This window comes from Drosophila virilis, chromosome 4 (genome assembly GCF_030788295.1).
Source record: "Drosophila virilis strain 15010-1051.87 chromosome 4, Dvir_AGI_RSII-ME, whole genome shotgun sequence".
NCBI classification, from domain to species: domain Eukaryota; kingdom Metazoa; phylum Arthropoda; class Insecta; order Diptera; family Drosophilidae; genus Drosophila; species Drosophila virilis.
In genome coordinates, this window is record NC_091546.1 from 4758657 (window position 1) to 4785614 (window position 26958).

The following is a 26958-nucleotide window of genomic DNA, read 5'->3' on the forward strand; positions in this document are numbered from 1 at the left end:
ATTAAACACTTTACGTAAAACAAAGCGATTTCTTACAATAAATATTCAAATCTAATTAGATCATATCGAACTATGTATTTAGATCACCTCATCGTAGATCATACAGAATCGGAACTAGTTCACATATTTGAGGTTTTACTGCAACTGCATCTACACTTGTAATCCAATAGTAAATCCTGTTGAAAGAACTTTTGATCGACTTCTGGCCACATACCGCTGTGGAAATTTGACTAACCGACTCGATTTTCCTTTGGCAACTGTAGTTCGCATTCGCTTGTCAATCCAAACAATTGCCACCTCGTTCTTTTGTTCTCGGCTCACACGCTTTGCCTGGAGCCAGTGCACACATCCTGCGTCCTGTGCACACATAAGCACATACAAACACACATGTACACACACTCATATATCACAGACACATTCGACGTATTCCAACACTCGACTCGTTGCATGTTGATTGTTTTGCCATTTTGCGGTTTCCTTCGAGTTTGGGACGCGGAACTTGGGAGTTGTTTGCGGTGTCCACTGGCTCGACCGCAGACAGCGACCGGATTGAATTGGATTGGATTCGAGGGGAGGATTCGTGGTCACGCGATGTTGTTCTGCTTGCTGTCCCGGTGTTAAGGCCTCACAGGATATATAGGAACATGAGCAATATTTCGGTAACTATTCGCGGCTAAGCTCGCTTTGTGGTTGCCTCATCAGCTCGCTGACGGCGCAATTCCTTTCGGTTTCGAGGCGAGGCTTTACTGTGCTGCCTTCTGTGCAAGATAATCTCAACAAATAGCGCACAAATTTGACTGTCAAATGTTGAATACCAACCAGCAAGAAATGCTTTTCTTGGGATTGCGAAGATTCAATACTCTTACAGGCAGGGATATCTTCTTTTTGGCTGTTTGACAAACATCTTATGCATGTGTGTTCAGTTTTTTTACGCTTGCCAAACAAAGTTAAAAGAGTATATTGGTTTTGCACAATGTCCCGTTTGCAGTGGATACCCTATTGATGCTAGAAGTTGTCCATGCCTCCTTCTTTTTTTATTATCATATCAATAAATATCTTTTTTGAGACATGGTTCTTTAAAATAAGATGCTACAAATTGTGCATGTAGTTTCTTCTATATCCTATGAAATCAAGGAGTATTTTATTTTAGACAACTTATCACATTCCCTCCAAAATTAATAATCACCGTCTTTTTCACATTTACACAAATGTGGCATATCTATGCCATTCGTATGAGCATAAGTGAAAAATCATCGGGTTTGGATTCAAAATATATTTGTTCTTGTTTAGAAGAAAGCTAAAATCGTTGTAAAAACAGTTCGCCGCAGTAAGGATATCTTCACACTAAAGATTAGTTTTTTTAAAGTTCTTGATTAAGTTATCTTGAAAAACCAAAAACAGCTTGCATTCAAGCCGAATGCCTTCTGTGGGTATATGATATAGTGATCCGATCCGAATCCAAACAAAATATAATATATGTATGTACAGCCTACAAAGACGAGCTCTCATATGCCGATAGCTTTAAAAAAGAATAAGGAGACATACGGACGGGCATGTTAATAGCGACAGACTATTATTACTAATTAAGAACAATCCACAAAACGTTGCATATTTGATGACAACATTATGATGCCCCCACCCAAGCCAGGGCGAGGGTATAAAAAGAAGCCACAAAAGGCGCAAGAAAACTTTTTATCGCCTCGCCAGGTAAGGCAGCAAGTTTTAAGCGGGCCGAGGACAATGCCAGGACATTGGCAGCCATTAAGCACAGAGAGATAAACAGATTTATTATGCTTAAGGACGCACACATAAAACAAGCGAGCTGCGAATAGGAGGAGCGTGGAGGGAGGTGTGTCACAAGGACGCGTTTCTGTAGCTGTGCGTGTTTCATGTTTATAGATTTTGGGCTGGCGCTAAGCGGCGTCAATTAGCGGCAGGATGCGGGTGGCGCAACGGAAATTAGGCGAATAAAAGCTATACGCGAGACGGGGACACCAAGATGGGACAGGATAACAGCAAGGACTATAGGGACAACAAGGACAAAGCTGCACTAAGCCAAACAACTTTGCTCCGAGCAGGAGGCTGCACTTCAATTGCCACGCACCGCTGCCACTTACTTGTGACAGTTGGCAAGGACTTGCCCAAGGATTGCAAGGATAACGGCAAGCGCACTAAGGCGAAATTAACCGCAAATGAAGGTAAAGTCGTGTCGTCTAGAGTCGAATAGCTTGTGGCTTGCACAACCCAACCGAACCCCACCCACTCATCGAAGTTGGCCAGGTGAAAAGGATTCCATTTACGTTTTTCGGTAGCGCTCAAAATGGACTCGCGAATGGACACGAGCCAGGGTCGGGGGGAGGGCAGGCAGAGCAAACAGGATCAGGCACCGCGAACTGTCTTAGGTGCCAGTCCTCGGGCCTCCCGCTAAAATAGTGAATATCCTGGCGCTTAGTTCGCGTCCGCTGGCGCATGGCGTTTAAGCGCAGGAAGTCTTTATAGCTTCATTTGTAAGCAACGTTTGGTGGCTTATTAAATTAGTCCGCCTTCCGTTTTGATTGGATTTGCGGCGCTTTGTTCAGATTACACAAGAATAGAGAGAATAAGACGATGAAATGTGCTTCGTTTAGATGAAGCTCGCTTATAGAAATATTTAAATTTTTTTTCATCAATTTTTGAGAGTTAAAAGCTGCAAAAGAAACAATTAAATGATCCCAGTAAATTAATCAAGTAAGTAAAGCAGCTTGGTTGGAATACCAAAGTAGAAATGTCTTAGCTGCAGATGTGGAACACGATTCAGAAAATAATGTATACCAAATTATGTTCATTTTCATAAATTAGACGGATTGAAAGTCATATATCTTAATACATTCGTGCATTTTACGGGCGAAAAATGGGTGGAAAATGATGTCTATAATCTGTAGCGGTTTAGGGTTAGCATCTGAGGCTGGAATGTGAACGTGGAACTGTCTTATTAAATTATCTTCATATTCATACACTATACGGACTGAAGGTCATATATCTTAGTACATTCGTGCATTCCAAGGGCGGAAAATGGGTGGAAAATGATGTCTAAAATTTGTAGCACACAATATTAATGCCCGCTAGCATGTTTATAAATAACTGGCATGTATATACTTATTCACAATATAAATTTGTATGCTTCGCTTTGTTTGCAAAGCATTCAGGCTCTGGCGACCATAAATGGCGGGTGCCATAATGCCCATCTTAACCGCAAGTACCCGTTACGCATAAACCAAATCCAGTTGAATTTCGTGTCGCAACCTTTGAGCAACCTAAGCAAACCATTTAATGGCCGCAACGACCACGACTTTGGCATACTTCGCTGCACAGCAGCAGCGGTAGTCAGTGTTGCCAGCTGTCGCTTCAAAATTGAGTCCGCTCTTAATAAAAGCTAAAAGTAGCTGAAACTTGAGGCTAAGCTAGCTGGGCCACAGGTAAACTTAGCACATATATAGCAAACATAAAAGTATCGATAGGCAATGAACAGAACAGGTTGCCCATAATCAAAAAAAAAAACAGTGTTAGCTAAGATGCATATTTTTCAACACTGACTTCACTTAAAATTGGAGCATGCATACTTCAACTGTTTCCAGCTAGCGAGAGCTTATTATACTAGCTATTTGGCTAGAAAATGGCTGAATTGGCAACGCTGGCAGCAACAGCAACAACAGCTGAAAACTTGTCGTATAATGGGCGTGGCTGTTGAGTCGCCTAGGCAGCAAACGTACAGGACTCATAGCAATTTCTACACCAAATCGAAGCTGCAACAGTTGTTGTTGTTGTTGTCGCCGTTGGCATTGCTTTTAAGCTTCGTTAAGAAGCACTTTGAAGCGCTTTGGCTAAAACAGCGCAAAATGTCCTTGCCACCAGTGTCAGATTCCGCTTACCATTCCCGTCCAGCGTCCGTCCAGCTTCTGTCTCCACTTTCATTCCTTGGGTAATTCGCTGACATACAAAAAATTGTTGCTTCATTGCGTTTTATGTCAGTTGTGCCAACTGTTTTTCCCCAGTTATTGTTGTTGTTGCTGTTGCAAATTGCTTATTTATTTGAATCGTGGCATGTTGAACTTTGAGTTCCATCTCTTATGGCGCTGTCGTAATGCCCCTACAATGTGCATTGTTTTCTTTTTTTTGTTCCAACTCTGTTTTCACTGACTTTGATTGGAATTTATATTAAGAGCAGCTCATGCATGCAGCATACGGTAATAAATTTGTTGCTGTTCAACAACTTGAAAATTCTATTTGCTTTTTTCTTCTTCTTACACTAGCAGCGGGTAATACAATTTAAGCGCTCCATATGGCACACAGGGAAGAAGGATTCTTTGAATGACAATTGAAATCTGTGTTGAGCAATTCCAAAATAATAGTGTTGCATAACTAGGAAAGAGAAATGTTGAAAATAATTTAAAATTAGTATTGTTAAGAACAACTTTAGTCTTCTTCCAGCTACCAGCGAGACGAAGTCTAATCTGTATACTCGTCTTAAGAGAATCAAATATACTGTTGAGTCGAGAATATCCGGAACTATTATTGATTTAAACAAAGATTATCAATATTTTAAACAAATTGAATTACTATATTATATGTGGCGTATAAATGGACATAGAGACGGCAACCCTGAGTTGGAAACTGAACCGAAATAACAAGACATTGGTTTGAACCGTCCACCGGATCAACGCCATTCTTTTTCCATTCAGAGAAGGTCTTTCTAAGCCAAAGCTAGCCTAAGACTCATCTAGTGCATGCCTAGTAGAATTGACAGCAAATATAGGGTATTTAGGCGTCGGCCCCTTGCCAGATAGTTTGTTTTTTTTTCGGCAGTGAGTGACAACTTGTCGTTTGTCACTACGAAATTCAATGAATATTTTCTGCAGTAGCCAGAAAAAAAACGAGATGCAGGGGAAAAAAAAAGAATCAAGTGAAAAGTTTACAATTGGCTGCATTTTGCACACATGAGATTCGATGGTCGAAGTGAAAGTAGGAAAGAGCTGGGAAATGCAATGCAAAATTTATTTACTCTACACAAAACCGTTGTAAATTTGTATGTCAGGGGCGTTGACAACGGGTCGGAAAATGTACGTTGCATGCAACATTTTGTGGCCACGTTTTGCGCTTAAATTCTTAATTGCGAGCCTTGTGTCTCGCCTCGGCTTGCGCTCTCGCCCTTTGTCTGTGCCCTCAGTGCCTGGAAAATATTTACACAAATATCAATAACAATAAATTGCAAATTTTCTTTACAGGCCAGCCAGCAAACAAATAATTTTATATATATATATATATATATATATATATTTTTTTCTTATTGATTTTTCGGGGCGAAACGAAAAACAATTTGCCTCTATAGGAGAATTTGTGTGGCAACAATTTGTCTTGCTTAATCTCGGTTCATTAATTTAAAGTGCTACTTCGAGCACTCGGCACAGAGATGCTGGAAAATTTGCAGCAATAGGCGGTTGCCACGCCCACTGGCTAGGCCAGTCAACAGACTGGACCAGGGCAAACAATTGCCTTCAGACTTGCATTGTTGGCATGTCAAAATATATTTTGGGTCCTGCGGTTCGTTTGAGGAATTGGCGGGCGCGGAAGGGGGTCGGGAGTTAGCATTTGGCTTAGCATTTGGCAATCATTGTCTTCTTCTTCGTGTTGCTCGCCTTGGATTAGGGTCAAGTAGTGGCAACTTTGGCCACACTTTTGGCTCGTTTTTAATAATTCATGAGCCATTTCTGTGGCTGACCTTCACAATTTTAGGGGCTTAATTCTCATTGTGGCTATGTGGCAGCTGCCACTTCTTCTGCTCCGAGCTAAATGTCAAACGCTGGGCGTGGTTCAAGGGCTTAGAGGCGTGGGCACTGATTTCATTTCATGTCCTGACAAATTTTCTGGGCTATCGAAAATAACATTGACTGATTGAGGGCAGGGCACAAGACTGGCCTGTCGGGTAAAGAGAGAGAGACTAGAGGAGGTTGGCAAGTGCCTTAGCAGACGACAAGCACTTTAAACAAAGTTTTTCAATATTTATTGGATATTATAATGGACTCAAAGAGTGTCAAGTTTTAACTGCCTTTTACATTGTTTAATGCTTGTAATTCTCAACAGGTTAAACTTACGATAAAAGGGAGTCGACAGCAGAGTCGTTTGAGAATAGAACCAGAACCATCTTCTTGAGCAAACTTAAATTAAATGCAAATAAACTGAAAACCATTAGCAATAAAAAAGCAATCAATTTTAATATGGGAAATTGCAAAAATAACATGCCCTTTGCTCGATTATTCATCAGTGTATATTATACAGAGGAAATTGATGAACGCAACAGCTGCTCATAAAATTGATGCTGCGTTTATTTTTGCTTCTGATTTGAAATGGACTGAAAGCTCGTGATATTTGTGAATAAAAAACTCTAAAATTATTCAATTAAAAGCCAGTGCTGGAAAGGTGTATGCGTATAACGCATATAACTTTATGCATTTAAATACCTTACCAACACTGGCTTGTCTGCACAGAACTTTTAACGAATGCGGGCTTAGATCTCAACTGTATTTTCGAGACTCCTTTGATTTATTCAACTAGCTTCCACTTATGAGCACAATCATATATTCAAGTAAACTGTGACTCGGTATCAAATTTTCCTCCACAACTTGTAGAAACGTCCATCGGTGTTGAAAATGCTGCGCAGCATAAAGACCTGCAGCATGCCGACAATAATCATGGCAATAAACTGGGCACATGACCAATTGTTGACCATGGTAAAGCTGGACTCGGCCAGCTTGCGATCCCTGGCCTCGAGGGTGCGTATATAGTCCTGTGTCTGGCGCGAACGCATCATATTCAGGCCGATCTTGGTCACATAGTCGTGCATGTGCGTGTAGGTGCGATCGAATTGATAGTCCGTGGTCATCTCCTTGATCAGCTGCTGGCGCTCCAGCTCCTCATGATTGCCCGCCGCAATCTCCAGATGAAAGGCAACAATTTTCTGATTGAACGAGCTTATCGTATTATCAAAGCAAAACTTATAGATGCCCGTCTCATTCGCCTCCATGCGGTGCTTCTTGTTTTGCTGCTTGTGATCCGCGGCGAGCAGCTTGCGATGCGGATCCATCAGATTGAAATTTATGTGCGCCTCACCCTGGCCGCCGTGTATCACCTGATACTCCAGTATAATGATCTCTGTGGCAGCCACAGCCTGATGATAGCATTCCATGCGACCCGCCTCCGCAAAGATGGTCAAGCGATGACGAAATACTTCCGCCTTGCGACCAGGTGGCAACGCAAGCAACAACAGCAACAGCAGCCACGCAGAGCAACATGCGATTTGGAACATTGTTTGTTGTTTATTCTGTTTTTTTTTCTAAGCTTAAATGGAAAATCGTTTCAATTATTGTCACAATTCTGTACTAGGCCCCTGGAAAATAACTCTCCCGCCCCACACTCCGAGCAGCGCCTACTCGGGCTCTTAAGTAATAGCTGGCCGCACAGTGTCTGTTGGCAGTTACTGGCCCAATATAAGCCAGGCAGAATGTTTGGCAGTGCTAGACTAGGAGATACTATTTAATTAAATATATTTTTTCATTAATTAGCATTATTCTCTCTCTATGCTCTATCTTTTCTTACTCCCGAACTAAAAGAGAGATGCATTCCCCAATTGCTTGCTTTACCTATCCATCTTCATTTGCACAACTTCAAAATACCCCTTTCAAATAGCAATTTCGATGGTTACAGGGTATAACTAGCATAAAGTTCCTGTCCCGTAAAACCCTTCATTGCGGGCAACTGCAGCAGCAACTAAAAGCAACTGCATCAAAAGGAATATGAATTGAGGTCGATGTGTAAATATTTGTCAACGGTAATGGAAATTTATGCTGGGCTGCTGCTGCTGCGGCTGCTGCTGTTGCTGTTCGCGAGTGGGCGTGGCAGGTAGCCGGCAAATGGGCGGACGCTTACATATATATTTTTTTTTTTGTACAAAACTGTTGGCGACGACGACGACGCCAGCAAAAGCCGCGTTTGCCCAAAAGAAACTTTGCAAATAGACACGCATACTCGCACACACACTCTGTCACACACCTACACACACACACACACATTTAGAGTCGCCTTTGTTTGCACACGTGTGCAGCGGTTTTTCACAACATTTTTTTTATAGTTTAGTTTTGAATTTTCTTCATTTTTTTGTTTTTGTTGCACTCTGTGGTGTTGGTGGCGCATAAAAATTTCAGCAGCCGCGCTGCACTTCAGTTTGGATATTTACTTTAAAAAAATAGAAGCAGCGCGCTACAACCCTGCCACGCCCCCGAACGCCTGCGTTTTGGAAAAGGGCACACAAACTTGCGTCCGCGTCGCTGCCGTCGGCTAAAATACGCAGTCGATGCATGAAAGCTGCAAATAGCGCGACCAATAAAAAACATGCAGAGCCTAAGCGAGAAGGCTGAACGGGTAGATACCCTGTAATGTCTGATAAAGTAGCGGGTACTATACATTTGCTTACACACCTTGCTTTCCGCCTTAGAAAATTGTTGTTTTTGCAGTTTGCGAGACTTTTTATGCATAAGAATACTCAAATAGTAGATACCCTGTACAGGGTGAGGTTCCAGAAAACTATAATTTATGTATACAATTTACAAACTGAAGAAAATGAAAATTTATTTTTTTTTAGAGTAATATATCTATAGATACCCTGTAACTTGATACCTCGTAATATATGATGATGTATAGAAAAATACTCTAATGTGTATACCGTCGGCTTCAGACTGTAGAGAATTTGTATTTGAGTAGCTGGCATCAGCTTTATATTTAAAAGTAGTCGAGCGAGAGATACCCTATACCGTAGCCAACTCACATATACTTGGCAGCTACTTCAGAATAGAGGAAAAATTTGTTATTGCAATACCATTTTTGACAGTGATCGACTAGAGGATATCCTGTATTGTAGGCTAAGCTATCCGAAAATATTCAGATGAATATATATATGCCTTAAACTGTAGAAAATAATAGCTCGAGCTAATTGTTAAATCTCTCATTTTAAGAGTACTCGACCGTTAAGTACCCTTAACATATTATCTTGTGAAACTTTTATACCTTAAATGGCATGAAAGACATCCTGATATACGGTATAAAATATTAACAAACATATTGACTTAAGTATATTTGAAGATATTACCGTATACTTAATATTCAGCTGGTAACATACTCTTCACAAAAGTGTATACCACTCTCTACACAGATTGTGTATTTATACAGGGTATCGAAATGTTTGTCGGGGTCGATGTCGCTGTCGCCATGTGGCAGCTGCCAGGTGGCAAGTTGATGTGGGGCAACTGGAAGCAAGGGCTAGCTCAGTGCTGCGGCTGCTGCAGCTGGGCGCCAAGTTTTGCACATGCCATGAAATGTAGAAGCCTTTACCAGGTGTTTGTGTGTTGCGGGCGGGTGTTGAGTGTGGGTGTGTGTGCTGCGGGTGTGTGTATTGCTTTAGTTGATTGTTTGCCTAAGGCGCGTGATATGCAAAGGCAGAGTAATTGGGCCAAGCACATACTGCCAGGCTGTCAGCAAGACGGCCAATTCCTTTTATGAAATTAGGAAAATTGATAGGTCATATGATTTATTTTTTCCATGTAATAGGTGGGAGACATGTGCATAAAATAGGATTCTATGGATAATAGAGAAAAAGCTCTGTAAACGTAAGGCGAAAAATTGGCATCAAAGTCCTGCACATGTCGAGCATGAAATAAATGAACATAGCCATATTCATCTCTTTGTATCAATTGATCCTAAGATTGTTGTCAAGCATGTTCTAAGGATTGCAGATGTTGTAAGACGTTGCTCGATTAAATATTGTCTGACGAGACCGAATGCGGTGATACCTCACATGAAGCTCAACTGTTGTTAGACATATTCAAACATGGTCAAACACAATCGCAAACTTAGTCAAACATGCCACTAGACGGGGTCGAACAATGTTTCGCCAATTTAAACATGGCTTAACATTGTCCAGCACGGTCGACCACAGTCGAGTAACGTAGTCAAATGAGGTTGAACGTTGCAAGGGGAGATCGAATTTTGTTGATCGAATATTGGGTTCAATTATTACGAAGCATTTGCAACTGCAACGTTGCTAAACGTAGTCTAAATAATACAAATGCTTTTCAAATCTTTTCAAACATGAGCGGAAAAAGTGATCCTCTTGACTTTTGAGTATATTCAATCTAGCACAATCTTCTATCAATATTCCATGGGATATGTGAATTTCTAATTCTAAAATTTGCGCTTTGATAAAAAATTTGTTCTGCTTAGTTTAATAGTTTTTCTACATTTTTATCCCTTTACTATTCTTCTGTATAGTTCAAGCTTGCCGCTTTGACCACGCCCATAGCTGTGGCAGTTGACGGTGTAATTAACAAGTGCATCAGTTTCTCATTGTTTGCGCAGCGGCTGAAACGACGCAGTGTTAATTACTCCCCAGCGTCATGGCCTGTTCCTTGCCAGGTGCCGATCTGACCCCCTCCCCCTCCCTCCCAATCCCCTACCTTCCTTCCTTCCCATTCAGCTACTGCTTCTGGGTCCCATTCGTGCGGCTGGCATGTCTGACATAGTGGCTCACTTAGTGCTGGGTGTTGGGGTTCTTGAGCGAGGCGTGTTGACAGGGCTCCCAGGCGCGTGAAAGTCGCAAATTAAAGCGCCACCTGTGGGCAGGTAAGTGGGCTAGTGTGTCCCGTTATTGTGTGTGTGTGTGTCATTGTGCGAGTGTGTGCTCTTTCTTGTGTTTGCCCCAGTGATAATATCAAAATGGCGCCCGACGCTGCCGGCAATTATGGCTGCCATCGAGCACTGCCACGCCCAGGTACTGAAAGCACGCATTCTGGAGAAGATGAAGAAGGCTGGTAAGCAGCACCAACAAAACGGCAAACAAAAAAATAAATTTTTCTTGGCCATTTAACGCTTAACAAGCATTTCACAGCAGTTACTCGTAAGTGGCATTTTAAAGCTGGCAATGGCGATCGTTTATCACAGGACATGGCCGACGAGGACAACAGCGGCAAATGCCAAGTCCTGCGTCCCAGCAATGCTGTTAATTTCATTACCAGCAGGGGCTGGGCGGGGCAGTGCGGTGGTGGACCAGAAGGCGTCCACTGCAAATGCTGCACAATCGTAAAAATACATTTAATTGCAGCTGGGAGCAAATGAAAAGCGAGCCAAACCAAGCGGGAAGATAGGTGGGGGGCAGCAACAGCATAAGAGCATGGGGCGAGGGATGAGTGGCAAAGGGACGGGGCGGGGCGCGGCGGTGCTCACACACAAACCATTAAAAAGCAGTGTCCATTTTAACGATCAAATTATTGCTGCGATATTATAAGGAAGACAACGCAAAGGAGCGACAACATCGCCACAAGAAGTCAGTTTCGGTCCCTACGCTTCCCCGCTTCCCCCTTGCCCCCTTATCCGTGCGCTTCCAGCGTATGTCAACGCATGTCCAGGCTGATAATGCGTCGTCCCCGCGGGCAGTCGGGCAGTCAGTATCCCGGCTACCCGGCAGATGCATTAATGTGGCGCCATCTGTCGTCGAGACGCTTAAACGTGCTGCTGTGCGTAATGAGCAAAGCGGCTTTTAAACTTAACATGAAGGCAAAACGAAAATTTAATTTGTCTGTAACTGGAATTACGCATTCGTCTCTGAGTAATTGCAATTGGATATCGTATGTGGACCGACTACGTATGAACGCACTTAAAGCTTTAATTCTGGAAAATCAGTTCTATTCTCTCGATTTTCGTATTCTTATCACTTCTTTAAGACTTAAACGATTTTTCTGATTATGCACATTTAGCTTATATTATGTACTTCAGATTGATTGAGCTTCAACATTTATTGGGCATTTTTTGAAAGAAATAGTAAATTTACAACTTTCAGTGAAAATATCTCGAACTCTTTACATTTATTATAAAAACAAATTTATTTTACATTGCACGTATTGTTCTCTATATTCAAACAGATTTCTTCTGTTTTTAATTGAAAAAATATTAAGTATCCGCCAGCCTCTCATTTCTTAATATCAATATTCGGTTCTCAGCAGGTGTTTATGTTAGAATTGTTTCCTGGCAAAAATTCCAAAAAACTAAATTCGCAAAATTCCTCAAAATACTATTTTGAATTATCAAACAGAAAACAATTTTATGCTAGATAAATGCACAAAGCGCACGCACATATTATCCAAGGGGAAAATCAGCAATTTCAAATAAACATGAATTCATAAATATCATCAGCATTTGAATATTACGTAAAGAATATTATATTATGCATGCTGTGCATTCTGGTTCGTCTATTCCATTGTATATTTATGTGTGTATGAATATGTACATTGAATAGATGGCATAAACAACAACAGAGTTAATAATGCACTCGGATAAAGTTGAAGTCTTGCTGAAGATAGCATGCATAAGCTGGCGCTTTTCATATGCATTTGCGGCTTTGAATCTCAACGTAAACGTGGCACTATTCAGGTGAGAGCTTTGATTTGAGCGTGACTAGCTTAGCAAATGACAAAGGCAGCGGAAACTTAAATTGAATGTTATGTATTAATGGAATTCCCGGACTAGAAATAAAACACGACCATATATTCATCTAAACTGCCAGCCACAGCAGTTGTTTTGCTTTTGATGAATTTGTTCGGAATTCGTGAATCTCTTATTATAAATGATGTAATACAAATAATGACTATACAGCAAGAACATGATTAAGTCACTAGCTCATATAGGTTCTGAGAACAACGCGTTCATACATACAGACGGACGGATAGGATCGACTGGGCTATTGATGCTGGTCAAGAATATATATACTTTATAGGGTCGGAGATGCTTGCTTCTGTCTGTAAGATACACTTGAACAGAATTTTATTACACTTTCTATCCACTTTGAATGGGTATACAAAATTTGCACAAATAAAATCAATTAAATATAAAATAAAATAAATAAATATGTAGTACAAAGAAGAGTCCCCTTTTTACACGACTTTTTTCACAAAGTTAGAAAAACAAAATAAATAAAAACAAATTAAAAAAATGAAATAGATTGTTAGAAAAGCATTTCTACTTTGTTAGGAAAACATAGATGGGAATTATCTTAAATAAAATATACAAATATTTATTTTGAGCGTAGAACACAATGACTAATATCTAATCAATTTTCATAAATGATTCATTCAACAATAATTAATAATCACTAATGAGAATAGACAATTGGCAATTGTAATAAATTTAATATAATAGTTTATAATTCATCACTAATCACCAATTACTCAAAAATATTATGGAACATATAAATGGGGTTTAATTTTGTAATGTTATATGAGATTTTAATTACTTTCACTTTATTTATTTGTTAATTGTGACGTAAGCTTGACAAAGAGCTGCGAACTCAAATACATTAACTAAAATAATTGATTGCGCCTACCTTTATATAATCAACATGTGAGCTCGTAATTAAGCCGCAACTGTTTCAAGTGTCGGCGAAAATTCAAGCGAAATATAATCAGCTTAGCGTGCAAATGGCAACATTTTGATAAGCCAAGAGTTCAGGGCGCAGCTGCCTGTCTGGCATATGATATGGTAAACAAATCCAAAAGTTAAACACCAAAATCAAGACTTAGCGGCAGCAATGTTTCTTTAAAGTTAACAGAGAGCGCGTCTTAATCACAGTAACCTAAGTGCCGCGCCCCCGCGTTGAGCGCCAACATATAATATGCAACGTTAATTTCACCTGGCACATCGAGCAAACGTCTTGAGACAAGACATTATCATTAGGAATGCAAGTTGTGTGCCTGGTATTCACAAAGAACCTATTTAATTATGCATGACAACTGGCATATAAAGACATATGTCCACAGTTGTTAGCTGGAACCGAAACTTTAACACTCACACGCTTCCGTTGGCCACCCCACGCCTACACCCACACCTCCCACTTCAAGCAATCCAATCCAGCTTCAGTTTCTTTTATATTCGGGGCGTCTTAATTGCAAACTGGCACACAATGCCACAAAGCTGGACAGTGTGAATAGGTTTGAGCCAGCAGCCAGCAGCCAGCAGCCAGCAGCCAGCTGCTGTCTTGGCCACCATTGCGAAGCCATTAGGAGCGGTCAGGCAGTCCGTCCGGCCATCTGTCCGTCCGTCCGTACGTCCGGTCCTACAGCTAGCCACGCCCCCCGTTTCAGAGTGAGAAGGGCAACAATCACGCGAACAAATTGGGTTACTGCTCAACTGTCTGGTTAATGGCTACAATGACACAATTAATTGCATGTCGGTTTCCCAGCTGGCTCTGAAGTCGGCCCCAAATGCTCAGCTGCCTTTTGCGACTGCTGCTGCCAACATGAATTCATTTTTGTGCTAAAATTAAATATGCTTAAAATAAATTAATAATTAGATGGCCCATGAAATACATTTACAGCAAGAATCGCAACTAGAAGGGCAAGGAAAAGCAGAAGCAAAGCTCTCAAGTTTTGAGTTGAATGTGAGAAAACTGAACTTAAAAAAAGTTGAAATTGGCGATAATTTTTTCATGAAATGTGTAACACATAGAAGGAGACAACTATTTCCAAAATAGAAAACAATTTTGGCTTCCTGTCGAAATTAAATTCAGAAATATTCTTATATCTAAAATATATGAATTTCAGATAATTTTTGTTTTGCCATCAAATCTAAACTGTTATCAAGCAGAAAACACATGTGTATTCGCCTTGGCAGAATTGCTCAGATTCCACTCTACAAGCTGTTCTATTACTTAATATTACTTTTCTGCAGCTATTTCGGCTTCAGTTAGTTGGCTGCACGTAGTTTTTGCAGCCGCTCGACTGGCGCCAGAATGTCCTCTACGCTGGCTCAAAGGATATTTCCTGGCATTGTGTGCTGTCTGGTATTTTGTATTTGGCCATGGTCATTACAATTGTTAAAGCCAGCTGATGCGGAGCGTAACGCTTTAAACTACAAAAAGCTCTTTGCTGTCCGCCCCCCCGTCTGCCCGTCGTTTGGAACTTTGACTTGAGCGCAAAAGGCAGCTCATAACAATGAAACTTTTGCACGCTTAGCCATTACATGTGTGAAGTGTGTGTGTGTGTGTAGTGTGTGTGCAGTGTGTGTGTGTGTGTGTAGTTATTGGCAGTCTCTATACACACACACACTCATGCATAGCTTTGCACCTGCAGATTTTTGCAAATTAACCCACATTTGCCGCTACGTTCTTCAGGTTTTTGTTTGTTCTATGCCAAAAGTGAAAATGTTCTCATTCGGCTTAATGGGAAAATGCGTTGCACAATTTTCTTTCTCCAAAACTTTTCCAGCAAAGAGTATCCCGTTACCCGTTTGACCAGCTTGGCCAGGTTTCTCGCTTCTATTTTGTTTTTTTGTTTTGCAAATTGGCAAACTTTTGTTCGGCTTTAATGCGATTTGTCTATTGTTGGGAATTTATCAATGGACCTGCTTTTAATACATCTTAAACATGTCTGGATTTTGAGCTAATTAAGGCGCACTAGCGGCGTTCTATTACATTTTGGGGTATTTATATAGGAGAGGACCTGTCACTGAGTATATATGCATTTTTGATCAGCCGATTGGCAGCCTATTTCATCTTTTTTTTTTTTTTGGGACAACTAGTCTCTTGGTCTTTTAGACATCATTATGGCATCTTAATCAGTCGGATCGGAAGACTATATCGTTTAGCTGTATGTCAAATGGAAGGACTTTAACTGAAGAATGTTTTCGTTCATTAAATATCCTAGCCACATCCAAGATTAATTAGTCTAGCTATGCTCTTTACATGTTAGCCAAGCCTCTAGCCTATCAACATCAGACCGCTATATCAAATAGGTCTAAAAATCTGTCGAAAAATGTAACATTTAGTTTTTCAAGTCCAGCTATTGCGAGCTTTTAACTTCCCTTCAAGTTTCTGCTTTCTCAGACTTATAAATCGACCTTATTTTACTACCTTTTCCGCATATAGGGTTAATTAAGGGGCGGGCTGCCGCTTCAGCTACTGACATTTAGTTGATAATATTTACCATTCTATGGGGCCCTTCATTCTGTGCAGGGCACGTGGCTTATCTGCTGCTATCGGAGTGCGTTTTTCAGTGTTAGCCCGTTTTGTTATTGACTTTACCTGTAGTATGCAAATTGGCTGGTCACATTTGCCGCTGCTGCAATATATTTTTTTGACATTAATATGCAAGTTGCAATGGCCACAAAATTTGCATGTGGCCTACAAATTGGCTCGCCTGCCGGGCCAAAACAAACTCGGTGCCAGTCGCTCATTAAAATGCCACCGTGAAAAAACAACAAAAATAAAAATGAGTTGGATAAACCCCGTGGAAAACAAAAACCGAAGCAGCGACGCCTTCGCTTCCGCTAACGCTTTATGAGTCGACGCTGCGTTAATGGCCCCGCCATAAAAAGACGAAGGTGGATCGGCGGGTATTTGGGGATTGGAGTTGCTGCTAATGCAGGCGTCAAAGGCAAGCGCTTTTTTTCACGCAAGCTACGCAGCAACTGTGAGCCAACAAGTGCATATGCTCTAGGCAGGAGTGTCCGACTAGCTGATGCCCTGTTCTCAGTACCGAGTTATCCTCTATACAAACATGCTTAAGAACACGCACATTCATATTACTTATATGTACATGCATATCGTTGCTAATCGATTACATAAACATGTATCAAACATCAAGACGTTTACTGACAAATTGATCTAGCTTAAAGTTTGCTTGAGGTATCCTTGAGATTGTCGCATTTATAAAGACAGACAGAAGCAGGGGAAATCAAACCTAGCTAGAGGGACTAGCTTATTGTTGCGGATCAGCAACATATTTTGCTTTATGCCAAGAAGATGGTTTCTTGTTACATACATTTGCATAACTGCAACATGCAGTGTTTTGAAGGGTATTAAAAATCGGTAAAAAAAAATGCATTGACAACAACAACGACAAGTTGACTGACCACAGCCAAAGGCAGCGCTGCGAAGCGCGCAACTAAGCGCTGAGTGTGCGAGTGTGTGTGTGTGTGTGTTTCTGTGAAAGGCTACGTGTGTCTGTGCATGTGTATTTGTGTGTGTGTGTATATGTGAGTCTGTGCGTGAGAGTGTGCACTGTTTTATGTCTGCGCTTATTAAAAATTATAACCATAAGCCAAAGTTAACAAACTCTCGCACAGACTGATAAATGAGCAACTAGTAGATACCTCGTAGTCAGTTTTTGCCATAGAAATATGTATAAAACATATACATGTTAAGCATTTGTGCCAGATATGCATATTAATAGTATGCATATAAATATTTATATCTTTAATATAAATCTTCTGAATTTTTATGCACCTACTGCTGCTATTTACACGATATTTCAAAGTCTGTGCACAATACTTAACGGCTTCTGCAGCTTCGTTGTACTTTTAAGCCAGGATAGCCTGTGCAACGATAACAACAACAACAACAACAATCAGCTGAGAGCCAGCCCGTTGACAATAATACGTATACGCAGCGTTGCGCCTTTGGCGTGCCTAATGAAACGTGTTGCCAAAAGCCAAATTGTGCGGCATACTTAGGCAAAGGGTTTTTAATGCCATGCCGGGCAACTGGGGAGCTATTTAGCGCGCATTTAAAAGCCACCTCCCCCCCTCCCCACACTCTTCCTCTCCAGCAAACCCCCTCATTGTACAAGACGAGAAGCCGAACTAAGACGTAGGACAACGAGGACACGAGCAGGCAGGCAGCCGCCCTGCGACAATAATTTAATTTAATGTGTTTGCATGCAACGGCGACAAAAGGCAACAAACGAGGCGATGCGACTACAGTGGATAGGAGCAGCAGTGGGGAAGAAGAGGGAGGTGGGGCGGGTTTTATGTGAGGGGTAGTCGACCCGCACAAAGATAACTCACAATTTGTGGCCGCTGCGTGCTGCACGCTGCCTCGCATCTTGCAGCTTGCAACGCGAGCGTGAAATTTATGACGCTGCCGAATGGCGCGAGGGCCTGGTGGCCGGACGGGGGGAATTTATGTTAAAATTATTAGTGTAAACATTTTGTATTTAATTAATATGGCGCAGCAGCATCGCTAGCGAACAGCAGCAACGGCAGCCATAAACTGGGCGCCAACAGCCGCGTTGACAACGCGGCCCGCAAAAGTATGCAATGCAATTTTCTGTCGCGATAGTCAATTTTTTTATAGTTTACTTCGGCTTTTCGCTGGCCGTGTAATGCGATAATAATGATGTGTATTATTTATGACCAGAAACACTGCGCTCTCTGTTCAAATTTGTATGGAAGGGGAAGGCCTCAGCGGCAGCAATGCAAATTCAAATGTGTACTTAAAAAAATGCAACTATTCAGTGGCAATTGTGGGAATTAAATCAAAAAGGAATCAAAGATAATAAATCTTTAGAAATAGGCATACAAATATTAAACAAATTTAAAAAAATAATTAACTAGATTTAAAGCATGGATTTAAAAATATTGCAATTAGAAATTATACAAATTTCCCGTATATTTATCATATCGTATATTTATTTATTTATTGATTTTTGGATGATCAATACTTATAAAGTATAAATGTAAATAATGTAGTCGAATAGTATACGAACGTATCCCAACGTGACTTAGGCGTTCCTCCAGGCCAACAAATGGAAGGAAGCTGGTTCAAATCCTGCGTAAATGTTCAATTTTTTATAAAGCTTATTCAATTTGTTATTAAGTTTTAACAACAATAGTATTATATTCCAAATGTACATCGGTACACTTGAACTTTCCACATTAATCATTTGATCCGTGCAATGCCAGTTAATTTCTGCACTTAATTCAAATGTCCACAATTTATTTCTTAAATTTAAAAAGAAAATGCTTACCTTTTGCCAAGTCTGTTCCAATACGGCAAGCACATTAGCATCAGCAGGTAAATATTGTCTTAATAAGGCGAACATTTCTTGTAGACTCCCCCGCCCCCCTCACCCTCGGCGCACCTTTTGAAGGTTTTGTGTACATTTGCGGTGCTTATATGGACCATAAATTGTCTGGCCAAATTTCTAGACATCATAATACAGAGTGTAATAAATATGCGAACAGGCGACTGCAAACAGAAGACAAGAGACAACAAGTAAATAGAAATCAAAATAAGCTTGCAAAGCAAAAGAAGCGGTAAATGAAGAAGAAGAAGACGACTACGACTAGAAACAATAAGAAAAATAAAATGTATATTTGTTGTTGTAAATTAAGGGCAGGGACAGACGGCAGCTAAAGCAGCAGCAAATGCGAAGTAATGAGCATAAAAATGGCAGAGCAATGAAAACCACACAAAATGAGAGAGAGAGAGAGAGAGAGGGTGGTAGAAAGAGAGAGAGAGGCAGAGGCAGAGATAGTAAGAGTCAGAGTGCGAGAAGGGGGCTGCGAGGTGCCCGGGTGACCGTAAATCTTTTTTGTGGCGCTTTCAAGGTGAAATAACAATTTAAGTTTACGAGTATTACTCGCAAGCGACAATAACAACAACAACAACAACAACAACAACAATATAAGTAAAAGCAACGAAAAGAAGAAGATTCCGGCCACGCACACATACAAAAAACATGACACACACACACATACACACACGCGCACAGAACAAACAAAAATCTATGATATATGACAGAGCTGAGCGTCAGTCGCCAGGACAACTCCAGCTGTGAGTGTATAAGTGAGTGTGTATATATGTTAGTGTCTGTTGGGTGTCTTTGCCTTCCTCTTTATACCCAGTACCCGTGGAAAATGTGTAAAAAAGGGTATACTCACACTTCAAATGTATGTAGTGGGCAGAAGGCCTGTGCGAAATTCTAAAGTATATATATTCTTGATCAGGACAAAGAGCTGTCCTGCTGTGCCCCGCTGTCCGGCCTTCGGGGAGATTTGTCCAAATAAGGTTAGAGTATACAGCGTGATCCATTGATCAAAAGGGGCTAAAAATAGGACTCCTGCCAAAACATTGTGGAAGACACTATCAAACAGAGTTCATGTTTCAAGTGGGCTCTGATTGACGTCTAAATTAATTCGATAATAGCCATCGCGGCAGTTGCTCACATTAAGGCCGTTGACTTTAATGTTTCTCTGACCACCTGCTTGAAAGAATTCTGCTCTTATGCCACATCCATATCTTTGGAATTCATTTTGGGACATTAATTTGTGTTTCTGAAAGAATATTTTATATTGACTTAGGTATACAGGGTATTGTGTAGTCGAGCACAGCGCTCTCCCTCTTATTTTTGTTTTTTTTCTTTTACTCGTGGATAATTTCAGACAGTCGCACAGGTAAGTGAGAGAGTGCCTTATGCGTCCTTCAGCTTCATATATCATGCTTTAATAATCTGCCGAGCGTTCCGGCGAAATCTCTTAAGTCCCCCTGCCCGGCAAGTGCCCCGAATACTTCCTGTTTGCCTGCTTTATTTGGGTTTTGAGAACTCGTGAAACCAAAAGTTCAATGTACGGTGAATAATTCTATTGAAGGCGATTAAGAACAAAGAAAATATAATAAAATAAAATACCATAAAAAACTGAAAAAAAAATCCAATTTAATATGCACATATTGTAATAGGATAAGAGCATCATTGGTAACCCTAGCCAGGGTATTATAGTGTCACTATCGATGTTAATTATAACAGTACGATAAGTAAATATCGATAAAGAAAAGCGGCTGCAGAGAAGAAGTGGAAGGCAGTCTCTCTACAGTACTAGCAGTAAGAAGACGTGTTGTTAAAAATAAAAAGGCAACCCGAACATAAGTTAAATCAACGAAGAAAATCATACTATTACAATATCAGAAGTGGGATTGACTCAGAAAAAAAAAAAAACACAACAAAATGGAAAATATAAATATAAATGACGTGTCAATAGCGACATTGAAAAGTTGGTTGGCATTACTAAATTTGCCAACAGAGGGTACCAAAACTGAGCTGATGGCGAGATTAAATAAGGTACCAGTGGATATCCGAGACGATGCTGCAAAGGAACTTGAAGTTCAACGTAACAAGGAACAGACAATTGAGGCTCAAAATGAGTTGCAAAACATAATGCAACAACAGCGTGACGAAATAGCAAATGGCGCCGAGATGCTGAAATTGATGCGTCTCGAAATTGAAGCGTCTCGAAAATTCCTAGAAGAATTTCAAGTAACGGTGAACCGCAACTCGCACATCGGCGGGAGCGACGGGGGAGAGCAAGAAAGTGAAGTCGGCGATTTATTGCAGCTAGAGGATGGTCACACTGAAGAAAGACCACGGTCGACGGATGGCAACGCTGGTGCAGCTGATTACACTGGAACGGATGGCAACGCTGGTGCAGCTGATCACGCTGGTGCAGCGGGCAACGCTGGGGCAGCTGGAAGGATCGACGAAAGTGGCAACGCTGTCGGAGGCAACTTAAATAATTGCATCCAAACTGGAGCGATGATGTTAGCCAAGGAAATTTTATTAGAATTTACTGGAGAAAGTGAGGTGCGTAAATGGGTAATGCAATTCTTCAATGTGGCCAAGATCTACAGACTAAATGATATGCAACAGCACTTGCTTTGTATAAGCAAATTGAAAGGCGGTGCTTTGAAGTGGTTGCATGCAGACCCTATGCGCATCATTGCTCCGATTGACGAGATGCTAAATCAATTGGTTTTGGCCTTCGGGGGAGGATTTTCGAAGTCGGAACTACGACAGAAGTTCGAGGATCGGGTTTGGAAACCAGATGAGGTGTTCGCCACATATTTTAGCGAAAAAAGCATATTGGCACAGGACATCAACATTGATGTAGAGGAGTTAATGGAGGGTATTATTCGAGGCATACCTTGCGAAAACTTGCGCACTCAAGCTAGTATGCATTGCTTTACCAATCCGGCTCAAATTTTACGTGCGTTTGCAGCTATAAAGTTGCCAATTAAACGGGTACGAAACCATGTAGTGAAACAAACTGCACAGGAAGCACAGGCGGACAAACAACAACGTTGCTACAATTGCAATGTTAAGGGCCATTGGGCCAAAGATTGTTTAAAGCCCAAACGGGAGGCAGGATCTTGCTATGCGTGCGGCTCAAAGGATCATTTAATAGCAGGATGTCCAAATAAAAAGTATGATATGGAAAACAAATATGTAAGATACTTAAGAATTCATTTTAGTAACTCATTTAACAAATCAATAATTGCAGAATGCCTTATAGACTCTGGCAGCCCTATTTCATTTTTAAAGGAAAAGTTTGTGCCATTAAAAGTAAAGCGTATGCCAGATGCAAATTCGTATGTAGGTTTAAATGAAAGTAAATTGAAAAATTTTGGAAAAATTTTATGTTTTATGAAGAAAAAGTTAATAAATGTTTATTTTAATGTTATAATTGTGGCAAATGAGTCTATGAGGTATGACGCTGTGCTTGGTAGAGATTTTATGGATTCTTTTGGTTTAAATATTGATTTAAGAACATTAAAAATTGTGAACGGGCATAAAGTTGATCACCAGAATAATGGTAAAAATGATATCATAGCTACAAGCTACAAAGAAAAACAAAAAAAAGTGGACGATGAAGATATCAAACACGAGCAAAATGAAACTATATTGTTAAATGATAAAATCGTTAATAAGGAAATAGTCAGTAATGAAACTGTTAGTGATGAATTAGTTAGTGAGAAAATTGTTAGTCCGGAAACGCTTGGTGATAAAGTTGGTAGTGATGAGATAGTTAGAAATAAAATAATTAGTGGTGAAATAGTTAGAAATGAAGTGATTGGGATCGAAACTGTTAGTGATGAGATAGTTAGTTATGGAGAGCTTAAGCTCGAACCTGATAGTGAAGAAGTTGTTAGTGATGAAATTATCTATAATCAAACCGGGATTGAAAAAGTGATTATAGAAGATATAGGAAACAGTGCAGTTAAAATTAATAATCATGTTAATGAAGCGCCAGTGAATAGCGAAATCATGGGAGTGTTAGAAGAGAATTTTGAGAAGGATATCTTAACAATAAGTTGGGAAGATTCTAACAAAAGAGAAAATATATATATTTTAAGTGAAGATATTGATTACAGCACAAAGTGTGAATTTGAAAATTTATTTGAAAATACTTATGTAAAAGCGAAAAGGCCAAATCAGCCAAAATTAAGACATGAGTTAAGCATAAGATTAGAAAACGACAAAGTATTTAATTGTACACCTAGGCGGTTATCTTATATGGAAAAAGAAAAGTTGCAAGAATTATTAGACGACTATTTAAAAGATGGAATCATTAGGCCAAGTTGTTCAGAGTATGCATCACCTATAGTACTAGTGAAGAAAAAAACTGGAGACATGAGGTTATGTATTGATTTTAGAAGACTGAACAAAATTATATGTAGAGACAACTACCCGCTACCATTGATCGACGATTTATTAGACAGACTATGCGGAAAAACAGTATTTTCAAAGTTGGATCTAAAAAACGGGTATTTTCATGTTTTTGTTAATGAGCAATCTATTAAATACACTTCATTTGTTACCCCTTTAGGACAATATGAATTTCTTAGGATGCCCATGGGTTTAAAAACTGCGCCACATGTATTTCAAAGATTTGTTAATAACATATTTTGTGATATGATAAAAGATAATAAGGTAATTGTTTACATGGATGATATTATGATAGCAAGTACAAACATAAAGGAACACATGGAGACCTTAAAGGAAGTGTTTATAAGACTGGTGCAAAACAAATTAGAGTTGAAATTAGATAAGTGTGAATTTTTTAAAAGCAGCGTTAAATATTTAGGATTTGTGGTGGATAGTAAAGGCGTTAGGGCTGATGAAAAAGGGTTAGAAGCGGTTAAATCCTTTCCAATACCAAACAAAATTCAGGGAGTACAAAGTTTCCTAGGGTTATGCTCCTACTTCAGGAGGTTCATTTTAAACTTTTCTATATTAGCTAAACCCTTATATGATTTATTGAAAAAAGATAAGAAATTCAAGTTTGGAGAAGAGGAGTTTAAGTGTTTTAATATGTTAAAAGATAAATTGTTAGAGGCGCCAGTACTATCAATATATAATTACAAAGAAGAAATAGAACTACATTGTGATGCCAGCGCAGTGGGATTTGGGGCTGTTTTATTTCAAAAAAAAGAAGATAGGAAATTACACCCGATTTTTTATTTTTCTAAAAGAACAACCGAAGTAGAGTCTAAATATCATAGTTTTGAGTTAGAAACGCTAGCCATCATTTACGCATTACGCAGATTTCGTATATATCTGCAGGGAAAACGATTTAAAATAATGACAGATTGCAACTCTTTAACTTTAACGCTTAACAAAATAGATTTAAATCCGAGAATTGCTAGATGGGCGTTAGAACTACAAAATTACGATTTTGAGTTAGTGCATAGATCGGGCAAGCAAATGCAACATGTGGATGCGTTAAGCAGATGTTATGAGGACATTTTAGTTATTGAATCCAATAGTTTTGAGGACAATTTAGTTATTTGCCAAAGCAAAGATGACAAACTGGTAGATATTAGAAAGATGTTAGAAAAAGAAGAGCACAAGCTATTCGAAATGAGAAATGGGGTCATTTACAGAAAAACAAATGATGGCAGATTAGTTTTTTATGTACCAAAGGATATGGAAGAACATGTACTTTACAAATATCATGATGAGTTGGGACATGCTGGGAGAGATAAGATGATCGATGCCATTGGAAAGAGTTACTGGTTCCCATATATTAAGGAAAAAGCAATAAAGCATATAGGGAATTGTTTAAAATGCATTGCCTTCGCCCCCAAGACGGGTAAGAGTGAAGGACTATTACATAGCATACCGAAAGGAAACAAACCGTGGGAGATGATCCATATAGACCATTATGGACCAATTAATGCAGGAAGGGCTAATAAATATATATTGGCGGTGGTTGACGGATTTTCAAAATTTGTTAGACTATATACAGCAAAGACAACAAGTACGAAAGAAGCGATTAAGGCATTAAAAGATTATTTCAGAGCGTATAGTAGACCTAAGTTCATTGTATCGGACAGAGGGAGTTGTTTTACTGCAAAAGAGTTTGATGAATTTTTAAAAAATGAGGGAGTAACGCATATTAAAATAGCAACGGGTTGTCCGCAAGCAAATGGTCAGGTGGAAAGGTTGAATAGAGACTTGGGTCCGATGATGGCAAAAATGGCGGAGCCAGAAAATGGTTTACATTGGGATGTTATTATAGAAAATGTTGAATATGCAATAAACAACACACAACACAAAAGCATAAAGAAATTTCCAAGCGAAATGTTATTCGGATTACAACAGAAAGGAAAAGTTGTTGATGAATTAAAAGAAAAATTAGAAGAGTTTACACAGGTGAACACGTGTGATAAAAGAAATTTAGAAAATATAAGAAAGAGTGGAGAAATATATCAAAAAGAAGCTCAAATCAGAAATGAAGAGCGGATTAATAAAAAGAAGAAAGTATCAGTAGAATATAAAATAGGTGACTATGTCATGGTAAAAAATTTTGATAGCACACCAGGAGTTTCAAAAAAGTTAATACCAAGATATAAAGGGCCTTATAGTATAGAAAAGATTTTAAAAAATGATAGATACTTGTTAAAGGATGTAGAAGGCTTTCAATTATCTCGCAACCCGTACGTTGGTATCTGGAATAGCCAAAACTTTAAGCATTGGATGCGAAAATAGGCAATAAGCATTAGTTATAAAGATAGATACACATATAAAAGACAGAGATCGGGAGCTCTCTTTGTCAGGATGGCCGAGTTGTAATAGGATAAGAGCATCATTGGTAACCCTAGCCAGGGTATTATAGTGTCACTATCGATGTTAATTATAACAGTACGATAAGTAAATATCGATAAAGAAAAGCGGCTGCAGAGAAGAAGTGGAAGGCAGTCTCTCTACAGTACTAGCAGTAAGAAGACGTGTTGTTAAAAATAAAAAGGCAACCCGAACATAAGTTAAATCAACGAAGAAAATCATACTATTACAATATGTTTTCTCAAGGTTTCCTTTGTATATTTCACTCATAAATTATATATACAAATGCCACTCGTAAATTATAATGCCTTGGTTCCCGGCAAGATTCCAGTTTGCGGAAAGTCTTTGATTTCCGAAAGAACGTTTTTCCAACGAAAAAATTAAAAATATATTATGTGCACATTAAGAAGAGATATATTTAGAATTGGCCAAGAATCAAATATTATAAGAATAAAACAGTTTCATGAGAAAAAACAATTTTTATTTAAGGACTTTAAAGGTTATTTCGAATATAATAAAAAGCAAACACAGAGATTTGATCCTTAAACTTCGCGCTGAAAGCTTCTCTTAAAGGTAACTTTTGCTTTTGTGATTGGTTAGAAAAGAGATGCGTAAGAACTTAAAACTGTATTTTCTCTTAATATATGAATAATTTATAATGGTAAGACTTGATGACAAAAAGATGTATTCTGGTTAATCTTTCTGATTGTTTGTTTTTAAGCAGCTTTCTCGATTTTATAAACTGTCTGCTTTGTGATCGAAAACGTTTTTTGAACTGTCTGTCAAGCCCACGGGGCATGCAAAGATGTTTTCCGTGATTACAGCCGCAATTATTTCAACATTCTTAGCACATTTTCACATTTTCATATTTCATATTTGGTCATTGCTCATCAGCTCTCGGCGATGTCGCAGCTAATGAGCATCAAAATTATTCAAGAAATTCATCAGAATTTTCCGCTAGATTTGTGGCGCTGTAGCCGAGGGACAGGTGTGCTGTCGCCTGTTTGGGCGGATACAGCCACGCCCTAGCTTAATGGGAAAATCATATAGTTGGCAAGAAAGCTGCCACTTTGACTGAGTGCTGCCATATTGTTGCACTGCTTCAGCACAGCGTTGCCAGCTTTCGATTTGGCTTTGTTAGTTTCAGTTTCAGTGCAAATCACAATTTGATTGTCCCTACGTGTCAATCACTGGACATTGGGAGCGCTTA

The 26958-nt window shown here is 39.6% G+C and overlaps 3 protein-coding genes across 8 annotated transcripts in view; 2 read left to right on the top strand and 1 right to left on the bottom strand.

Annotated features, from left to right (window-relative positions):
• LOC6627504 (dipeptidase 3) overlaps positions 1-26958 on the top strand; it is a 416202-nt gene that overhangs the window by 204496 nt on the left and 184748 nt on the right. The window lies entirely within an intron of this gene.
• On the bottom strand, positions 6542-7412 carry LOC6627917 (transmembrane emp24 domain-containing protein 5). Its single transcript, XM_002052756.4, has one exon. The coding sequence runs from the start codon at positions 7337-7339 to the stop codon at positions 6638-6640; it is 702 nt and encodes a 233-aa protein (XP_002052792.1). The 5' UTR covers positions 7340-7412; the 3' UTR covers positions 6542-6637.
• LOC138911232 (uncharacterized) lies at positions 20582-25966 on the top strand. Of its 2 annotated transcripts, none has more exons than XM_070209097.1 (2): positions 20582-22127; positions 22183-25966. In XM_070209097.1, the coding sequence occupies exons 1-2, from the start codon at positions 20853-20855 to the stop codon at positions 22192-22194; spliced, it is 1287 nt and encodes a 428-aa protein (XP_070065198.1). In that variant the 5' UTR covers positions 20582-20852; the 3' UTR covers positions 22195-25966. The 2 variants fall into 2 exon arrangements, with proteins under 2 accessions (XP_070065198.1, XP_070065196.1); XM_070209095.1 differs by having other exon boundaries at positions 20582-22105.